Source organism: Colias croceus, chromosome 16, assembly GCF_905220415.1.
Source record: "Colias croceus chromosome 16, ilColCroc2.1".
NCBI classification, from domain to species: domain Eukaryota; kingdom Metazoa; phylum Arthropoda; class Insecta; order Lepidoptera; family Pieridae; genus Colias; species Colias croceus.
This window is the reverse complement of record NC_059552.1, coordinates 8,821,833-8,843,073: the sequence shown is the minus strand read 5'-3', so window position 1 is coordinate 8,843,073 and position 21,241 is coordinate 8,821,833. Positions and strand designations below refer to the sequence as shown.

Sequence of the window (21,241 nt, the reverse complement as noted above, 5' to 3'; positions counted from 1 at the left end):
ACGCTGCGTTAAGTTAATGTTAGAAAAGTTTACATTAATGTCTATTTGATTATGGAATTTAAATGCAATGTATGTATATGCAAGCTATGGCCCGATTGGCCAACAAAGCCTTGTCGGCGGCCATTTTGTTCGTTGCTGAGTCACCAAAAGGTGAAAAATGTAGTATGTACTCCCCACGAGACTTTATAACGGTATTGGGCATTTCCCTCGTGAACACAAAATTTGGGTTTCATGTTCCCTCGTCCGCAGCGTGGAAACAAAAATATTTTTTTGAGTGGATCAATTATTATTTTCGAATAAAAGTAATTCAAATATACTACGAAAACGTTGAGAAATTTAATTTTCAAAAAGTTTTTCGAGTTATGACGGAAGTTTATGTTGTGGAGTCAGTTGTTTGAAACTCATGGATGAACACACTCGAGTGTAATCAATTCTTGGCCGCATTGTATGTTCGAGGATCAAAATAAAATAAAAACTACTTAATAGCAAAGTAGCTACGCGTGTGAATTGTGAAAAGTGTTTATGCTGTCAAACAATATAGTGATAACTCAGTATTTATTCCAAAAAGCCGAAGTTGTCATGGGAATTGACTTCATATATCAGCCCTAATTGTCAGGATGTAGCTTGTGCTATGATAATATAACGTAAATAACACCCAGACTTTGATTTTAGTGCAATTATCTTGTGTTTGTCAAGATGACAGAAACTATACCAGCAGTAAAGATCAAAACCGAGCGGCCCGATGAAGCTGAAATTAGGGAACTGGCCGCGAAGATGGTGGAGGCCAATAAGGCAAAGGCATTGGCGGCTTCAGTCGCAGCCGCGCGGCCGCCTCCTGGCGCCCGGCTCGGTGGTGCAGCCCCCGCAGTTGGCGGTCAAATGGGCATTTTAAACTTCTTAACACGCAACCAAAAACCTGGCACGCCGTCTACAACGGAGCAGAGGCCAGTTAGCGATGATAAAAAGACGCCTGCACCAGATGAAGCCAGCTGGAAGGGTCACTTCGGCTGGGATATGCTTGGCAAGTGTCACATTCCCTACATCTACCGGTCCGGAGAGAAGTACGTAGCAGTACGTATGGTGGAAATCAAACTTCTTAACAAGTACCTGAACTATCTACATGCAGATATCTACTCGTGTACCTGCATACGAAGTTATTACATCACAGAGATAGAGGCATTGCTGTTGAATGAAATCAATAATCGGCATTGTGACAGTCAGTTTGGACGGGAGCCATTCACTCAGAAGGACTTGGTTGTGAGACTATCGGACGCAGACGAGTTCTATAATTTCTTAGATGTGTGTTACAATAAGTTGTTACGTGGTACAACAAATAATAAAGACAAATGTGGTTTTATCAGGATAAATAAGGAATCAGTGGTTCCATATACAGTGCGAGACAATCAAAAGTTTGTGCCGTTGTTCTATTTTGAAGGTGAAACGGACAATTTGAAGTTGAAAGCCGATCAGCTCAAGGGCTGGGACTTGTCATATCTTAAGTTCTGTTGTAAAGTGCAAGGCATTAGGAATGAACTGTTTGCGAGTGAAACTTGCTCAGTGATTAGTTTAACAGACATTAAGAGTTATTTCCCACCTGGAACAGAGTTTGAGGAATATTGGCCGAACAAAGTTGTGGATTCACAGCTGCTAATCTCCGCTAAAGGTAGGAATATTTTTGTGTACATTATCTATACTAATATTATAAAGAACTCTGGAACTACTGGTCCGATTTGAAAAATTATTTCGGTGTTAGATAGCCGATTTATCGAGGAAGGCTATAGGCTATATATCATCACGCTAAGACCAACAGGAGTGGAGCCACGTGTGTGAAACCGCGCGACACGGCTATTTATAATAACATTATTTTATGAGTTTTATATGTTGTCTTGTCTCTAGAAGGTTTGTTTACAATATTCAATTTACAAACAAACGCACTTTTATATTTTATGCTTTCATCAGTATTTTAGAGACTTGTAAAATAAATTCAAAGTTATTGATGATATATTTATATTATTTTATCTGGCCTGGTTTTTAGATGTTCCAAATACTCTTGAAGCTGACTTTTTTATGATATTATTTATTTTATAACAATTTATTTGCTTTAGCTGTATAAGTTGTTCAAAAGCACTTTAATTTTTAGTTTTACATTTACCTACTGCAGTTTCCCATATAAATTATTTAGAATGATATTTTTTGGTATGAAATATTATCAGCATCATAGAAATTAATAAGTCTCATAGAATAAACTATAGAATCTTGATTACGCTATCACTATTTCAGTAATACTATTTAACAATAATAATAAATAAACACACACTCAAACTTATGAAATTATTGTAAGGATTGGTTCCTTGATAAGTGTACAAAGTTTTAATTGAATCTCTTAAAAGTTGGTCCAAAATCATGTCAATAACTCAGGCCCCGGAACCACAGACACAATAGAAAATATATTATGTCTGGGACCGATGGGGCCGCTTGGGGCTCAATGGGTAAATGGAGTAAATTACATACAACATGCTGGTAATACACACTGACATACAGCTGAAGCTAATAAAAAGTTTGTCATAATATTAATAAAACGAATAATTTTATTTATTGTCACTATTCTAGGATTGATCTAGCTATGGCTGACTAATATTTTTTCACATGGTTTTAAGCTATCTTGATGGCAAATATCATCCAAATTTATGCAGTAGCTGTGACATGAAAAATAATAAACATCTATACTTCCAAAACAATATGAATTCTGCTTTTATATTATATGTATTTCCATTCTGTGTTGGATCTAGGCATAATGTATTTATAAGCAATATTTATTAATTAATAAAAATAATCAACATTGATTATAAATTATAATATAATTTAAATATTATAATAAATTTTAATTATTCTTCAATAAGGAAGTGATTCTAGATGGAATATATAAAATTAAACATGTTCCAAAAAATATATCTGAGGTACCTAGGTACTTTAGTTGCTGATAATGTTTCTATTTAGCTTTTTTATGTTTAATATGTTGTTGACAGAAGGACTTGAGATACTTATCTATGAAAAAAAAGTTTTTGTAAATAATGTTTGTCATGATGTGTGTTTTCTTTCATCTATGCAAAATACACTGGTCATCAAAAAAATCGACCCACCTGCATTTTTACGGAAAATTGCGGTTTTCTTACAAACTAAAGAAAAAATTTGTTTGGAAACTGAACTGATTAATTAAACGAGCATATTTACACGAATATAAACACATAGAATCATTAACATCATAAAAAAAATTGTCAATTTTGAATAAAGATCAAAATCCTCAATTTTCATCTTTTTCTTTATTTAATTTCAAATGCAGTTTATTTCGTAATCATGAAACTTATGATCACGTTTTCTTCGAATTTATACTCAGTACTTTCTCTCCTTTCTGGAATGATAGCCTGCGTTCACCATTTGAAAGAAATCATCAAGATTTTGATGGTCTCTTGAGGAATTTGTTATCATTTTTCCCTCATGGCGGTTTTCAGGTCTCCTATTGTTGTAGGGGCTGAATTACGAGCTCTAAGCTTTATTTTTTATTTGCCCACGTGTGCTCTGTAGGTTTCAAGTCGAGACTTTTTGCTCACCTGAGTGTAACTCTAATGCGGACCTCTTCTAAATACTGGATCACGATTCGCTCTACGTGTTTCCGAGCATTATCATGCATAGACTCAAAGTTTTTGCAGATACAGCCGGCATATTACACCATATGATAGTCCAAAACCTCGGTAATGTATTGAACAGCATTTAATGAGCATCTTTTTATCGTCAAGCTCCGTGCGTCTTGTCAAAGAAATGCCACTCTAGAACTTTACAGAGCCTCCATCATAATCGACCGTTTCTCTTACCTAGCACTGAACAAATCGTTCATCTGGTCATCGCATGACATAAAAACGTCTATAAGCACCATATAAAGTCATTCGCATCTTGTCACTCAAAAGTACTGACTCCCATTGCATTGGCATATAGTCCAGTTTATGGGTTTCGAGTCAATTGAAGTCTGGTTTGTCGATGAGCTGTGGCTGATTGTGGCCCTGTTTCTGGCTTGTGTGATCTTAGGTTCTACTCCTAAAGTCTTCTTCTAATAGTTCTGTGATTTATACCCACCTCCTTATCTTCACGCAGGCGTCACTAGAGATCTACACCAGACAGATGTCGATTTTGTAGAGTTGATTAATGATTACATTATCTAGGGGTCGTCCCTTTGAGTTGCCGCCTATTTCTATTTCTTCCCTATTTCTTGCAGATCAATATTTTTATCGATACTGCTCAGTCTCTAGAAACCTTTGGTAAACTCATCGAACTGCAAAACAGCTCAGATTTTACTTTTTAGCCACGGCAAGTTGACATAACCCCTGTTTTAGTAGAGCCACAGTTGGGGCCCTCTCAGCTACAGTAGTATCCATTATTTTGAGACAAAATTTATCAAAACTACAGCATCAATTATTAAACTTAACGTTATGAACAAGAAATCCCGAAAAAGTCATTTTTGAACTGGGAACAAGGGCATAATTATTTGTCCCGCCGTAAACCGTCAAATAAACATACTGTACAGTATTTCTGTATAAAAATTTGTTAAGAATCATCAAGTGCAGTAAAATTTACGACAAAGATAATGATTAGCATGTTATCAGACCCTTACTACAAAATACAACAATATAAGACGACTTATTTGTGAAATAATCGATAAATAGCAAACATAGTGTAGGTGGGTCGATTTTTTTGATGACCAGTGTAGTTTACAAAAATCTTAATGTTTATTTCTGTATATATTTTAATCCTATTAAGCTATTTTTAATTCTATATCTTGCACTTGTTATTTATAGTATAGATCTCTGTATATAGCAGTTTTAAAGTTGTTTTCAGCAGAGGTTGGACCTTCAAGTAAGCCTTGACATGATAAAAAATAATTTGCATTACATTGTCTACAATATAGAAAAAAGATTTCTTTTTAACTCGTAACTGTGTCAACAAGATTTTCTTATCTGCAGTTTGCTTAGTTATTCATTGGTCAATTAATTTCTCTAATATCTATTTTTAACATCATGTTTGATTTTTTTGGATATCTGATAATAATCAATAAGAAAAAAATCTTGTCTGTGGTCCCTGTATTAATGTCAAGGCTTTATGATATTAAGTGACTTTTGCATTATAGATATGTTCAAAGTGACCTTACGCGCGCTGCCGAAAGTCGTACACTTTACAGCTGCATAGATTTTGTGTTTAATTGCTCGTAATATGACAATAAGTTTACCAGCCATGGCTTTGCAGGCGTGTTCATGAATTCGCAATTTTACCCCCTTCCAGTTTTGTTTTCGCGTCAATAAGCACCACATGTTTTTCTTTAAAGTGTAATCTAGACTCTTAGATTAATCCAGTTATTAATAGGGATTAAGGATAAGAGTTCTACAAACACAAGAGCTATAAGCATGCTATGTGATAACAGTCTGTACTGTTTTGTTCATGCCGTATACACGCGGCATTATGGCACGGCGTATTTAAAATCGGTGTAGGTATGCCTCGCCCTTTATAATCAAAATTAGTTGGTTGTAAATTTTAAACATTCAATGAGATGGCCAGGCGCCAGCCTTGAAATGTACGTCTCCCCACTCCACTCGTTTTACTACAAGAGTCAATCCAGTAAGGGCATTATAAATGGAATAGATAAGACGGTCACATACCTAAGAGCATTAACCATGTTAAATAATAATAACAAATATATTTGGACCTTTCCAAAGACCGCCGTAAATGAAGCGTGTATTAATTATGTAAAGTAAACAACTGATTATCATATTTTTTTAATACCTACGTTTCATTCACCCAAAGTAAACAACTAAGTACCTACTTATTAGAAAAATATAATTATACAGTATTTTCCATAATGGGTTAGGAAGAAAAAGGTTACATCGTCACAATGTTTGTCCTCAATGGACTCCTAAACCACTTAACCGATTATAATAAAATTCCCTCACCATGTGCAGTTCGATCCAACTTGAGAGATAGGTAGGATACCTAGTTTAAATCTCAAATCGTTATAGCGAAAGCGGGCGAAGCCGCGGGCGGTAAGCTAGTATATGATACACGTGGTTGTGGCGTCCGACGTTATTCATTTTACGGAATATGCGTGTTTGACCTAATTCGCGCAGTAGATTCCCTTCTATGGCGTCTAAATTCAATTCATTGATTTCGTATCAAAGAGTACGCACGCAGTGGTCGATCGGCGGAATTGATGTTATCGTTTTTTATTCATCTTTTACGGTGTCATTAAAGCGGGTACAGTTTCATTGCAGGATTTCTTATCAGATGCGGCGCTTAAACTTTGTTTCAGGCTTTTTGATTTGTTTCATTACTTACGGCCGCTTTCTATATTGAATCTCAATCCCTAATTTGCTGGTCGAGATTGATATTTCAATCCATTTTCTACTTTTAGTATTTCAATAACCGATCGATGGATCGCTAACTCGATCTTTTTTTTCAATCCATCTTTGGGAGGGCCGATCGGGTTTTTAGATTGGTATTTGTATGAAAGTGAGAGTATGGTGTTTTCTTTAACCGATCTCTGATTTTGACAAATCGATTTTTGAACGTTATAGATCTTTATTTGTGATCCTCCAATTTTGACCGATTGTATTGATAAAAGGCGTGAAAATGGAAATATTTTCAAGTGATAGTGATAGTGATCTTGAATTATTAGCTCAGCTGTCGGATTGGGATAGTAGCGACAGCGAACAAGAGAGAGCTGTGTCCTCAAAAACTTTTCGACGAATAAACTTCATGGCAAGTTTAACTGACGCAGAGTTTACATTCAGATTCAGAATGAACAAAGCCTCAGTAGAATCTGTCTTTAATGAAATAATGCCCTATATCAAAGTGAAATCAAGACGGTAAGAAATTTATTTGTTTGCTCAAATTGCTTCAAAATGTATATAAACATAACCTAAAAATTGGATACATAACTAAAGTACCTATCATTTTCAGGAATAATGGTATACCACCATTGCATCAACTTTTATTGGCACTTCGATTTTATGCATTGGGTACAATGCTTAATTCAGTGGCCGACTTTGCTGGAGTATCCTTATCATCAGCTTGTAGAATAGTGGCAGATATATCTGCTGCTATCGCTAGATTGTATAACAAATATATTTTTCTGCATTCTAGAACTACAGATAAATTTTATAACATAGCTCAATTTCCTAGAGTATGTGGTGCTATTGACTGTACACATGTACACATTCAGTCTCCATGTAGGTATACAAGTACTGATTTGTTATCAATAAAAAATTTGCAATTTACTTAATTACTATTTGTTTAGAAAGTTGCCATACATTTGCTACAACAAATAAAATAAAATATTATGTATTTCAGGTTCAACAATAGGAGAGGAATATAGAAATAGGAAAGGATACTTTTCAATCAATGTCCAAGCCGTTTGTGATGCAGACCTTAAATTAATGAATGTTGTTGCTCGGTGGCCTGGTTCTGCTCATGATGCTACAATTTTTAATCAGTCAGTATTAAAAGGTAAGTAATATTGGGTTTATTGCCCTTTTAAATGTTATTAACATTTAAAATAATATGAATTTCTAATGTATCTAACTCTTATTACAGCCCAGTGTGAAGATGGTATTCTAGGAAATCGCTGGTTGCTCGGGGACAGTGCCTATCCAAACCGGCCTTACTTGCTCACACCTTTGTTAAACCCAGCAACTGCCCAGGAAATAAACTACAATGAGGCCCAGATAAAAACTAGAAACACAATTGAAAGGTAAAATCACCATTTTATTAAGCTTTCACTATACTAGAGATTATAAAAATTAAGTACCTACCTATTCATTTACTTTTTATTAACCAAGTTTATAAAAAAATGTATTTGTTTGTTTAGGACATTTGGAGTCTGGAAACGTCGCTTCCCAGTAATATCCTTGACCATGCGGTTGTCATTATATAACATACAAACAGTTATAATTGCTACAGCTGTTCTTCACAATATCTGCAGAAATTATAACATTGAAGAAGTACCCCCTGAAGTAGAAATGCCAGACGATAATGAAACTACTGTGATATCAGAGAATTCGGACAGTATTGAAAATGATATCAGAAATAGACAAGGACTGATTTCTAATTATTTTTAAAACTTATTACCTACCTATTTATTTTACAAAAATATGAATAGTCTGTCTTGAGATAATTTGTAAATTCCTTTGATTAGATTTTTATCATTAACATTTTGTCTTTATTATCATACCTTTTATTAGCTTCAAATTATTAAACAATGATAATTTCAATAAAACATTAATTTTTCAAAATAGTTTATTTAGTTACATACCTACATAAAATATATTTACACGAAATTATATAATTTTAAAAATCCTCACCCTTCAGCTTCCTTATTTCTAATTTTAATTTTTCATTTTCTAACTCTAATTTTTCATTTACTAGCGTTAAGTTTTTATTCTGTAATAATAAAGTTTCATTCTTCTCTCTCATTTTAGTTTCTAACATTTGTTTTTTAATGTTATAATACTCTGCCAATGCCTTGTTTCGAGCTTGACACCCGTTGTCTGGCTTCAGTAGCTTCCGCTTAACACCACCTGTAAAACAAAAATGCATTAAATATAGGAAAACATAATGTTTAAAATTTCATCAAAATTCTTTTAGTAGTTTTTGCATGGAAAAGTATCAAATATCCATCCTCACAAACTTTAATGTTTATTCATCTTCACAATCTTCATGTAGGTACCTAACATATATGTTCCAGGTCATAGTCTACCTGTGTGCCAAAATTTTATCCATATTGGTTGAGCCAATAAAGCATTATTGTGTAACAAACATGCAAAGTATCACATTATTATTATGTAATAGGATATTACCACTAGTTTTGAAATTCCTTTTTTCAATGGAATGGATATTGGGCGTACCCAGCGACACCAACTCATCCCCAATGCCATTGGCTGGCACTTCATTGCCCATGGACACAGATGTATAATCCATGGACGGCGTAGGATTTTCCACAGGCAATGGAGTGTCAATCAATAGCATTGGATGATCAGCTGGCACAATATAAGCTGTCCCAACACTCCCATCACCATCACTATCACCAATAAGTTGGGGCTCAGCATCACCACCAAACCTCACTGTGAGACCCTCTCCAGTGCTGCCCAGTAATGCTGCTACCCTGTCCAGGATCTCATCTGGAGGAAAGTACCCTGGTGGCCCACCTCCAGTCTGGAACATAATTTGACATAATCATTTATTATATATTTAAAAAAATTCCTCATCAACATGTTCTGGACTACCATTTACAGTACCTACTTAACTATAAGTAAAATATAACATAACATCATGCCCTGTATTCCCCAACAGGTTGAGCAGCGGTAGCACACCCTGGCACACCCACATTTTGCCAGTTATGTTTTAAGGCAAGCCTATTGCCATCTACCGGGCACATATCCAGACTCCGGGCAGCTACTGAGAAATTCCTAATGTTAAAACTTAAAAACACTGCCCAACCTGAAAATACTGCCTAATACCTCATGCTCAGCAGTCGCTTACAACCACTAGTCTAGTTATTAGACTAACAAGCAGGCAAGGCTAGTCCAAGTTTTGTATTTTTAGGGTTTATCTATTTTAAACTTAATTTACCTTTATCCGTTCCATCCGCATGAGACCAATGCGCTTTCGCGAATTCTTTTTCAAGTTTTCCCACTTAAGACGCAGTTGTTGTGGTGTACGGCGACAGGTGCCTATATTTGCATTGAAGACCCCTGCAATCCGTGTCCATTCTTCTATCTTCATTTTATTACTGGTGGCATTGGTCTTCTTGTTATACAATATCTTGCTCCCCTCAATTAAGGAGAGCAGCCCTTTCGTCTCTTCCTTCGAAAGAGGTTTAGTTTTACTCTACAAACAAATAAAATAAAACTTAGTAAGTTTTGTACGAAATGGCGCGAAATACCGCGCCACGCGTTTATCTTTTACATAGAAAATTATACATTTGTGGACGTGAATGTTTATTGCACGTATATTTAGTATAATTATTTACTTACAGTTTCTGCCTCTGACTCCATTTTTTATTTAACTTTCTTCTTTCCAAGGAACAAACAAACTTGAGACTATAATAATATAATTTATGTTAATTTTGCCAATGTCAAACTGACTGACTGACGTTTGCGATTGATTGACGTTCCGTTCCTCTTCAACAAAACGTATGTTACTAATCTAACGTTAACGTTATAGTACTTTACCGCTGCAACTTTGCAATCAATTATTATTATTACTGTGTATGCAATTTCTTGTGATTATACATAAAATAGATTAGCTATAAGAAAGCAAACACCATTTTACTCATTAACAATTGCTGATGTTCTTTTACTGCAAATGCGTAAAACAAAACGTTAAGGAGGGCGCAAATTTATGACCAATCCCTTTTTTCTAATGGATTTGGAGACGAGATCGGCTTATTGAAATGCAGATTCAACATCAATCGACGGATCGGATAAAATCTGGATCAATAGAAATCTAAGATTCACGATCGAATATTGAAAGCGGCCGTTAGTGTTTTTGAGTGCGTACACGCTATTGTTATGAATCGCACTTGACGTAAGTTAATACGTCAGAGTCCATTATAATTTTTAAGGGCAACCCTTATTTCACAATATTTTTTCGTAAACAAACATAATGCTGTTTTAAATCGATTATTCAATATCGTAAAGTCATCTCAAAAAAAAAAGAATCCTCAAAATTGGTTCATCATCTACGATTAATAATGTATTAATACAATCGACTTGAGAACCTCTTCATCCTTTTTTTAAAGCCGATTAAAACAATATACCTATTCGTGAATATTTTCCTCATGTTTAATTGCTTAATTCATAATTAATACTAATTTAAGTGTAATCAATCACTAGAAGTCTAAAAAACTTTCACTTGCCTAATAGTCGTGTAATTGTAAAATAATCTATGATAATATGAGTGATATTGAAATAAATACGCGCAAAAAAAAGGCATAATTTTGAAAGGTAAAACTATTAATGATCTTCAGTGTATTGAGTAGAATTTACCTACGTACCAAGGTACCTATACCTATGATTTAGGTAAATTGGAGAAAAAATACGTATGATTCTTGCTTGTTCGTGTTGATAGTGGTCTGGTCTATTATAATTTATAATCAAATTTAGGCCATAACAAGCACAACATAAAAATGAAAGGTGTACTATTTATAAAATACTGGCTTTCATCTACGACGAAACTTTATTTTATTTTTATATACTAGCCCGCGTAGTGTATTTTGCCGGATGTCCCAAATCGTCCCTACATTTCAATTAACGTTCTCTGTTTTGCTTATCAAGTTATCATGTTTCAGTGACCAGTGTAAACCATTTATCACATTTTCATTTGAATTTTCCGTGATTTTGCATCCGAAAGATTTTTTAAAATGAAACTTTTATTACATCTGCATCGTCTCAAACTTTTTGGTTTGTGTAGCGCATCGACCACACAACGTGTAGCGCAAGTCGCGTGACGCACGATACGTACGATAATTATCGTACAAATACGATAATTTTTAGTTAAATGTCTATAGTGTGAAAAAAGTTTCACTTTTACCGTGGTTTCATAAAACCACACAACATTTTTTTTCTGTTTAGGTACCTACTACCTACCTAGTACCTGCTAATGCCAAAATATTAAATATGTGAATTTGTGTACATGGCTTTATCATTATACTACCTATGTCTATATGTGTTTGCCGAGATTTTTTGATTAAAAAATGGAGCTGGCATACAAATTAAATTAAATTAAAACTTATTACAAGATCAGCAGTCCAGCAGAGAGGTCGGCCTTATAAAGTAAGAGTGATCTCACATTCTATATTTACAAGTCAAAATAGGTAAAGCTATTTTGATCAATTAGCTTAGGGGTTGTCACTAAAATAAATCTCCAGTACCTAGGTACGTGCGAAGTACCTCGAGTGATAAAATAGTGAAATAATAAATTTTAATTTATGTTAGATTACTTCTTGGCTGTTCCTAAAAGAAGTTGCCTAATAATATGTTGGGCTCAATCATCGTTGTAATAGAAGGAAAAAGTGCTAGGTTAATGCTAAATTAAATGTTGCCACTTGTAGACGTGGATACATGAAGGTCACGCATTTTGTGTCCAAACTTTTTTTTTGATCATATTGTTTAATAATCATGAATTCAGTGACTGATTATAATGAAAATTGAAAATGTAATACAGATCTGAGGCATATTTGCTCGATAGCATAAATTTTATTGCCTTTCAATTATGTATAAATAGAGAATCTACACTATGTATTTTTTAATTTTACTCTTGAGTTACATACAGAGAATACATTTCACATGTACATATCTTCTAATATATAAAAATCAATGCCACTTTTCGTTGTAATTCCATAACTCGAGAACGGCTGAACCGATTTCGATAATTCTTTTTTTATTATATTCCTTGAAGTACGAGGATGGTTCTTATGTAGAGAAAACGTTAATATGTACCACGGGCGAAGCCGGGGCGGACCGCTAGTATTATATAAATGTACAAACATCTATTGAATGTTTAGATGAGTAGGTATTATTAATTAAACAACAGAACAGTCTTTAGTTGGTCAAACTGTTAACTGTTAAGTTTCTTGCCGTAGCATCGGCAAGAAACTTAATAGTTAACAGTTTGACCGAGAAGCAAGAAATTTAATAAGCAACATTCCGAATCTGTATTATTGTAATGAAAACGATCGTAATAAATCAAAATTATAATATCACTTGTTAAAGCTAAGGTAGGCAAGTACCTAACGGTGGTTAGAAATTTATAAGGTTATAATTTATTTATTTTGTATGTACTTTAAATTAGATAAGGTTAGGTTAGTTCAAAAGAAAATTAGAAATCGATCAAATTTAGAATAAATACATTAGAATATTTTTATTCGACTTTAATTATTTCTGCCACGTTAGTTTAATTTTTGGAGGTTATAGGTATACATACATACTACGTAGAAGGTAAATTTTAATAAGCTAGAGCTATTTGTTTTATAATTCACTCTTTTCCCGGCGTTTTGCACTCTCAGCTCTAAACTGCTTATGACACTAGTATTCTATGTGCCATTGAATAATCGTTTTCTTTTATTAGCAAACTCAAACATTATTAGACTTCTTTTAGAAGCACTTTCGAATCGTCAGTACATAATTTTAACATTTACCACCGATTCGGAAAGCAGTAGGTATCTATGAAGAAGAACCGGCAAAAAACTCCACAGTCATAGTATCAATCTCGTTAACCATTTCCCGCGCTTGCAGGCTCCGTGTCCGGCGGCGGGCAGTGGACGCGCGCGCCGCCCGCACCGCCGCCCGGCGTGGCGGGCGTCACGGGCGCGGCGCTCAACAACGTTCCGTCCCGCGGCCGCCGGCCCGCGCAGCGCCACTCGCCGGCCTCTGCGGCCATGCAGATGCCCCATGCTGGTATATCGGCTGCGGCCGTGCAAGCTCTGGCCAATGGCTGGACGCTGCCCGGTACGCTGACGCAGGCGCAGACGCAGCAAGTACTGCGGTTGGCTCAGGTGAGCGGATAGTCTTATCTGCGTAAAAAAAATGTATGCACAACACAAGTCACAAATATTATTAAGTAACTCGCACATTTTTTGGAAATACACAGTGTAAATACAAACATGATCACACAAACTAATTTTTAATTATTGATATTAGTAGTCAAATGGCATAGGAGTGACTTATTAATTATATGTGACGAATAGTTAGTAGCGATTTTTTAATACACAGCCATCTTGATTCTTTATACGCAAGTCCTCGATATTGATGTTCTTTCTCAGGCTATAGAATACTTTGTTAAAATAATTCGATTACTTCGCAAAAACTTCAGATTCTACTAATCAATAATTTTATTAAGGACATTAATTATTATTTTTTTTAACCATAGCCTGAAGCACAGAACTGAAGGGTGCTGAAGGTTTCCATTGAATACATGCGTCATGATAAACAGTCAGACAAAGGTCATCTGAGAGTGGTTAAAATTTCATGATAATGTCCCATTCAAGCCATCGAAAGATACAGCTTGCAAAGATAAGGTTTGGTAATAAGCCCAATGATCTTTCATTTTATCCAATATTGTGTTTTATGCAGTGGTAATAACTGAAATATAAATATTCAAATTTACAATGCAAAATAGATTGTAACAATAAATTGTAACAACAGTAGCAGCAAAAGCTTTTGAAATCGTCTAGTTTAAAAAGAACAGTACAATATGTGTAAGTCCCCTGTAATTTTCAAAACTGCACACAAGCACACACACACACAAACTCAAATTCCCACGAATAGTTACGTGAGGTAATCGGCTAATTCCTAAAATTTAGGTACATACCTAATACCGACGTATATCGTAGCTATAATATCACATTCCTAGCTAATAATACACATATTTTGTCGTTAGGCTCAAGTTGCCCAAGCGCAAGCCGCCGCGCGTTACAACAACGCGGCGATCGCTGCCGCGGCGGCGAGCATGCCGCAGCACCGATCGCACAACCAGAGAACTGTACAGGTATAATCTATACATATAATATTATAAAGCTGAAGAGTTTGTTTGTTTGAACGCGCTAATCTCAGGAACTACTGGTCTGATGTGAAAAATTCTTTCTGTGCTAGATAGCCCATTTATCGAGGAAGGCTATAGGCTATATATCATCACGCTAAGACCAACGGGAACGGAGCAATGCGGGTGAAACCGCGAAGCACAGCTAGTATTGTATAATATAATATGTATTAGATATAATTATATTACAAAATAATGACGATTATCCGACCGCCGCGGATTAGCCAAATAGCTAATTATCCGAATCCACCCTACTCGTAATATAAAACGAATACCAAAATAAAATTGGAACCCTCTTAAAATCTTAAGAAAAAAGTTTACCCATATAAATTAGTCCGTTTAAAATTCTGGATACTTCTCAGAGCATAGATCAATACCTCTAAAGTTATAAATAGTTCTTTATTTGTTTATTTTAATGACGGAAGTTTTCCGTTGGTTAGACTTTGTTCTTGGAATTCATATTTTGTAAATAGGAAAACCCCAACACCTTTACATGTACTTAAATAATGTTATGGTTCTGTAATTAAGGAAAAATAATTCCAAAGTCAATTTAACCAATCTGTACAACAAAAAAAAATTCAATTTTTTTATGAATACAATTTAGATTTTTCAAAACTATGGTCATCGCATCTTTTTTATGAACGTATATAATTGACAGCTAATGAAGTTTCCCGCCATATTTGAGCGCGAATTTGACTTGACAGTTTTTTTTTTGGAACACTGGCAAAAAGTTGGAACCGTTTGCCATATGGGCCCCTATACAATGGGCAGCGTTGGCCCAACAAATGATCGTCGTCATTGGCCACCATTACGGCGAATATGAAAAAAAAAAATATCTACAATGACGGTCGCTCGTTATCACTTAGTTCCTCTACACTATCGTGATGGCCTCTGCTCGCCCAATGTTGCACATTGTGAAGAGGGCCCAATATTGTATAGTAGACATGTGTAAAATTTGGTGTTGTTTATCGTTTATTGCAGTTTCCGAACAGTGCAATAACAATGGCGATGGGTCAGCAACCGCCCCCTCCTCTGGTGCGAATTTCGGAAAACTCCACCAATAATATGAAGTGAGAATTATATTTTTTATTATATTTCAAAAGAAGGCGGCCCTTATTTTGTGGTAGCTAGTATGTAGTCTGTGGTGTTAATTCACAATTATTTTAAAATTATTGACACAAAAAAAAAGAAGAATCGAACCCATGACAGACGGAAATTGTGACAAATATAATATGCACTGAAATTTTAGAAAAAAAATATTTTTTTGCTGATAATTCCAGAAAGTATTATCTGTTAGATTTTTTTTTGCCTCCTGTATGAAAAATTTTTGTTTATTGAAAATAAAGGCTGTCGTACAAGTTGGTATTTAGAAACTCCAGTCGCCATTGTCTTGACACTGCTTTATTCTAGTCGCATGAGTTTATGGTCATTAATTAATAATAAATTTTCTCAAAATTAAGCTTTAATTTGAAATTGTCGATAATTGTAACATTTAATATTAAATTGTTTGCGTATAATATTGTGTAGTTTACTATGGAGTAAAAAATATATTATGATGAATTAGAAATCTCATGCAGCTAGAAAGTTGTTTGTCACTTATTAGAATGATCTCTCATGAACTAATTCTAGTGAAGTTTTAATTAAATTTTATTTATATCAGTTACTAATACTATTTCCAAGTTTTTATTTGGAAATAATCTACGGGAACACGAATGTTGAAAAATTTATTATTTTGCTCAGAATATAAATATAATCTTTGCAAGATGCAGACTTTAGACCCATAAACAGATTTAATTCAAACTTTGTATATTTATCAAGGAGCGCTGACAATACAATTATTTCATGAGTTTCAGAGTGTTTTTTAAGCTAATTATTATTTTTATTGTTAATTATTATTTTACCAACATTCTATAGAAATCCGTCAAAGTCTTTAATTTCTAAATGTATACATAAGAAAAAGTGTGAAATCGAGTACAAGAAAAAACTAACATTTTTGTATCAAAATAATAATATTCATTGTTTTCATAATTCTTTGTTTTTGTCACTTATGTTGTAACTGATAATGGTGTACCTTGTTATTGGCGTAATTGACTATTTATTGTATTTAAGCTGTAAGGTACCTTTTTATAAATAAAATAAATAAATAAATAACACTTGTATGACATTTGCAGCGTTTCCCCGCAAGTGAGCGGCAACATGAATGGCCACTCAACCTCTCACGCGGCGGACACGCGAAAGCGGCTCACGCCCATACCAGACATCAGCACAATTGGCAACCATACGCCGTATAAGGTGAGCATTTTTCAGAAAAAACAGAAAATAATTATGTACTTGTAAAATAGTACTAATTTGGATCTGCATGAATTTTTATTAATTTTAAAGTAACCCTTTTTTAAAGCCCTAATTTTATCTTTCCTGTGTTTTAAAAGGTCCTTGAAGAATGTTTTTACATGTTTTGTATAGCCATAACATTGGTTTAGTTCATAAGGCTGTGTTGTTCGTCTGTGTTCAAAGGATTTCACACACAACAATGGATTGATTTTTAAAATTTCGTATCAACAGTGTTTCTAGAAAACTCTGATCAAACAAACAATGATTATTCTATTAATTTGTACTTTAATCTTGCTTTTTTTGAAGAGAAACTTCTTCAGGTGCGTTGAGAGTTTTACTTCTAACACGTGTGTTCGACACATACGCTCTTTTTTTACACATTTCTAATGTTTTATTCTCTGTCCAGGTCCAGAAAGCCCTAGTGGAGAACACGATGGTGCCGTGCATCAACGCGAAGCCCTACCAGTACACGGAGCTGCTGATGACGCTGCCGGACCTCGCGAGCCACTTCTTCCCGCGCGTGTCGCTCACCACGTGCCGCGCGATGCTCGACGCGCTGGGCCTGTCGCTGTACCGACCCAACTCGTTAGTATACCACATATTTATAGACCAGCTGCTCCGCGCGGTTTCACCCCCGTGGCTCCACCCCTGTTGGTCGTAGCGTGATGATATATAGCCTATAGCCTTCCTCGATAAATGGGTAGATAGCCCACTGAAAGAATTTTTCAAATCGGACCAGTAGTTCCCCAGATTAGCGCGTTCAAACAAACAAACTCTTCAGCTTTATAATATTAGTATAGATTTATAAAGAATAGAAAATTATATTTATAAAGCACTTGAATGCCATAAAACCAAAATATCAATTCCACATATTTATTGCATTTTTAATCTTTTCAAAACGTCCACTGTAGGATACTGTAATCAGGTCTTCCGTTTTTTCATCGTTCAACCTTTTTAAGATGTCTCTGGGAAATAGGTCTCCCCCGAACATTGGCAGAGCGACAGATCACCAACGACATATTATGATGAAATTTATTTCATAATGAAAATTAGGTACAATTTTATACACCTTTACTACCCGTTTCCTGCCAAAGTAACCACAACCCAGACTTGATAATCGCTAGTCGTTCGTATCTGTATCGGAGACATATACAGAAAAATTTTCAACTTTTCTAAAATAAGGAATGTCTGGCCGTCGTGGGCTCTTGGGTTATTTACTATCGGAAAACTTAATTTTCCTAAACAGAAAAAAAACTTATTATCATTATCCTCTTACAGAACGCAGTTGCAAGTGCTGCGCAACTCGGGCAAGTGCAAATCTGCTGCAGCCGGCGAGAATGGCATGGCCCTTGTTCAGATACGTGATGTGATGCAACACATGCCGCAGTTCAAGTATATGCTACGGTCTGGTCTAGCGGCAGATGAGCCCCCGCACCAGCCCCCGCGTCCGGCCCATGCCCCACAGCCGTCCCATCAGGCGAAGCGGGCAAGGGCCAACTAGTATACGGAGTGGCGGGAACCGTGGAGTGATCAGTGAACAGTATGAACATTGTGGATAGTGCAGTGAACAATACATGCCGCAGTTCAAGTTTATGTTACGGTCTGGTCCCGCGCCTGGCCCATGCCTCACCAAGCAAAGAGGGCAAGGGCCAAGTGATCAGTCTGCCGGAACAGTGAAGTAAACAATGTCAACATGTGCGGAGTGTGAAGTGATGGAACATATCACAGCGACTAACGTTTACTGGTTCAGTCTGTATCATAGTATTTAGTGCGGAAAAAGTGGACTCTTAGTGATGAGCGGCGTTGTTGGCTGACTGCGTCTGAAGTATAGGATCAGAACTGCAGCTCTGTATGCAAAACAACAGAAACAAATTTAATTAGTCACCAAATAACACATTTGAGAAGAGATCAGGCCACAGATGTAAATAACAAGACCAGAAACATTTGCAAATGAAAGTGATGCAGATGTCTGTACTGTAATAGACACACAAATGCAGTAAGCCCATATTAAGTCTCTAAAGATTATCTATGATGCTTAAGCCACTGAATAAAGTTCACAGTCCAGAATATGCAATCAAAAAATTCTTATATGTGTTCATATAAAACAGTTAACACTTTTAATATAAGAAACATGATGGGGCTTATGAGTATTTCTACAATAATAGAAAATATATGTACAGTAAAATATTAAGGACATGCAATAGCATGACCTTGCACTACAATCAAATACTACAATAATATACTTAGTAATAAAGTTAACTTATTAATAATAAAGTTAATAAATGTATCATCAGAATAATATAAAAAGTTGCCAGTATAGAGTTGTGCGACGTTAATCAAGAAAAACATTCTTATAATTATTAATACAGCCTTGACACAGATGGTGACTGTAATATAATTATACAAAGGAATGATTTTGTGTCGAGAAGATTCACTGCCAGCTTTCACATTGTCTGGATGTACCGCACCAAGTGTTTTTCGCTAAAGGGCTTCCGAGAAACCCACTCGATGTGAAGTGTAGGAACTATATTGGTAAATAATTAAGAAACAAGTTTTTCATTCTGTAAAAATTGTACGTATGTAAATCGGAAGTATCTTATTTATAACGATCTACTAGTAACTATTTGATAGAAGACTGAGAGTTTATTTTTTAATTATTTCATAGAACAATATGTGTTTGTGAATTCATAGATTGTTTTACTAATATAGTTATGTATTTGGTCAGTCGGAAATATGTACATGATATTTGTAAATATTGCATGTAGATAAATTAACGTCTTCTAGATTATTACCTGTCTCGTTGTCGCATAAATATGAGCATTATTTTACTTAGTGCTTCAGCTGTGGCAAGGGCAAATTATAGGGTTTTTAAGCTATTGCATAGCTTCTATCGCGGGCCTTGAGCGCGGGGACCGAATCGAGAAATTCCGTAACGAAAAAACCTCACGCTCCCCACTCCGACGGGCGGAGGTGTGGCTTGAAGGCATAGCATGCAATAGCTTTACCGCGGCAGTCCCTGAGTGCCACACATCGTTTTTTAACATTGATTGTGATGTGAGTACTAACATGCAAGATAGTGAGACTTCTGTACTATGATGTTGTAGTAAAATGATTTTACTCAATGTTAATAAGCACATGTGTTAAGTATCATAAGTCTTATGCTATTGAGCATGATTAAAGTATAATAACACCACCAATGGCTTGTTATTTCAAACCGACTATGGTTTGCCCGCGACATTCGCAATTTACGCTTAATATTGTCATCACAATTTAATATTTCACAATTTTATATTATTTGTTAGTTTTTGGAATGAAATTTTGGGGTATGTTTAATTGATAAATATATATTTGAGTGTATGGAGTAAGCAATAAATATGTAGAAATTTGAGATTGTAATAAGCATTCCTCTGTACTTTGTAAAGTTATTGGATGCTATACAAGTGTAATTTTTTTAGTTATTTACTAGGAATTAATTCTAAATTCTAAAATTATTGCTGATGTAATATATTTCAGTGATATAATCGGCTATTTTGAATAAAGCAAGGAAATTTTTGTGTATGTATAATATTAGAATTAGAGCCTTATCAGAAAAGTGCTTCGATTGAATAAAAGTTCATTTATACCTCAGAAATGTACGAATTAGCTTACTCCAAAGCATTATATTTTAGTATTAAGTTTGCGGGTGTGCATTTTTCTAAAAATAATTTTAAAAGGTTTCAAAAATCTTGCCTAAAAATGTTACCTTTAAAATGAGGGTAGATTCACAAAAGATAAAATATTATCCCACCGCCAAGGCCGAATCTCAATGAATGCAGATATAAATAAAATTTTAAATATACTTTCTTTGTGTTGATTTTATAAATAAGTAGTTAAAAATTAGCTCAAACACAAGCAAATGAACACATTTAATATTATTTTTAGAATTCTTATGCATACCACCAGTGACAAAGTATTGGATTTAACATTTACAACTAAGGCGATTTTTTTATTGTTAAGAAAGATAAGAACTTTGGTTCCTATAGTTAGCTAGAAAATACTTAAACAAGATTTCATTATATATTTTAACATCTATATATAAAAATGAGGCCCTATTTCCCTTTGTCACGGGCTACGGCATCATGCGTCTGGATCGATATTGATAATTCTTTTTTTGTTGTATTTGTTCTTGTCTTTTATACATTTATCTAAAATAAGGAAATTTTCAAATGTTTCCAGACCATTATTTATCAAAATATATAACATTTTGTGTAAATAATTATTATACTGGGTAACTATT

The 21,241-nt window shown here is 34.9% G+C and overlaps 3 protein-coding genes across 4 annotated transcripts; 2 read left to right on the top strand and 1 right to left on the bottom strand.

Annotated features, from left to right (window-relative positions):
* Positions 1 to 104: 104 nt before the first annotated feature.
* LOC123698386 lies at positions 105 to 20,158 on the top strand. The gene is made up of 7 exons (XM_045644994.1): positions 105 to 1,663; positions 13,332 to 13,591; positions 14,476 to 14,583; positions 15,616 to 15,704; positions 16,806 to 16,926; positions 17,372 to 17,550; positions 18,244 to 20,158. Exons 1-7 carry the CDS (start codon positions 697 to 699, stop codon positions 18,464 to 18,466), a joined length of 1,947 nt encoding a protein of 648 aa, XP_045500950.1. The 5' UTR covers positions 105 to 696; the 3' UTR covers positions 18,467 to 20,158.
* On the top strand, positions 6,365 to 8,324 carry LOC123698387 (putative nuclease HARBI1). Its single transcript, XM_045644995.1, has 5 exons — positions 6,365 to 6,905; positions 7,000 to 7,268; positions 7,390 to 7,545; positions 7,633 to 7,789; positions 7,907 to 8,324. The coding sequence occupies exons 1-5, from the start codon at positions 6,670 to 6,672 to the stop codon at positions 8,154 to 8,156; spliced, it is 1,068 nt and encodes a 355-aa protein (XP_045500951.1). The 5' UTR covers positions 6,365 to 6,669; the 3' UTR covers positions 8,157 to 8,324.
* LOC123698388 lies at positions 8,476 to 10,146 on the bottom strand. 2 transcript variants are annotated; one of them, XM_045644997.1, is made up of 4 exons: positions 10,071 to 10,146; positions 9,667 to 9,924; positions 9,155 to 9,249; positions 8,507 to 8,615 (listed from the first exon to the last, which is right to left on the bottom strand). In XM_045644997.1, exons 1-4 carry the CDS (start codon positions 10,089 to 10,091, stop codon positions 8,606 to 8,608), a joined length of 384 nt encoding a protein of 127 aa, XP_045500953.1. In that variant the 5' UTR covers positions 10,092 to 10,146; the 3' UTR covers positions 8,507 to 8,605. The 2 variants fall into 2 exon arrangements, with proteins under 2 accessions (XP_045500952.1, XP_045500953.1); XM_045644996.1 differs by having other exon boundaries at positions 8,476 to 9,249.
* Positions 20,159 to 21,241: the final 1,083 nt, after the last annotated feature.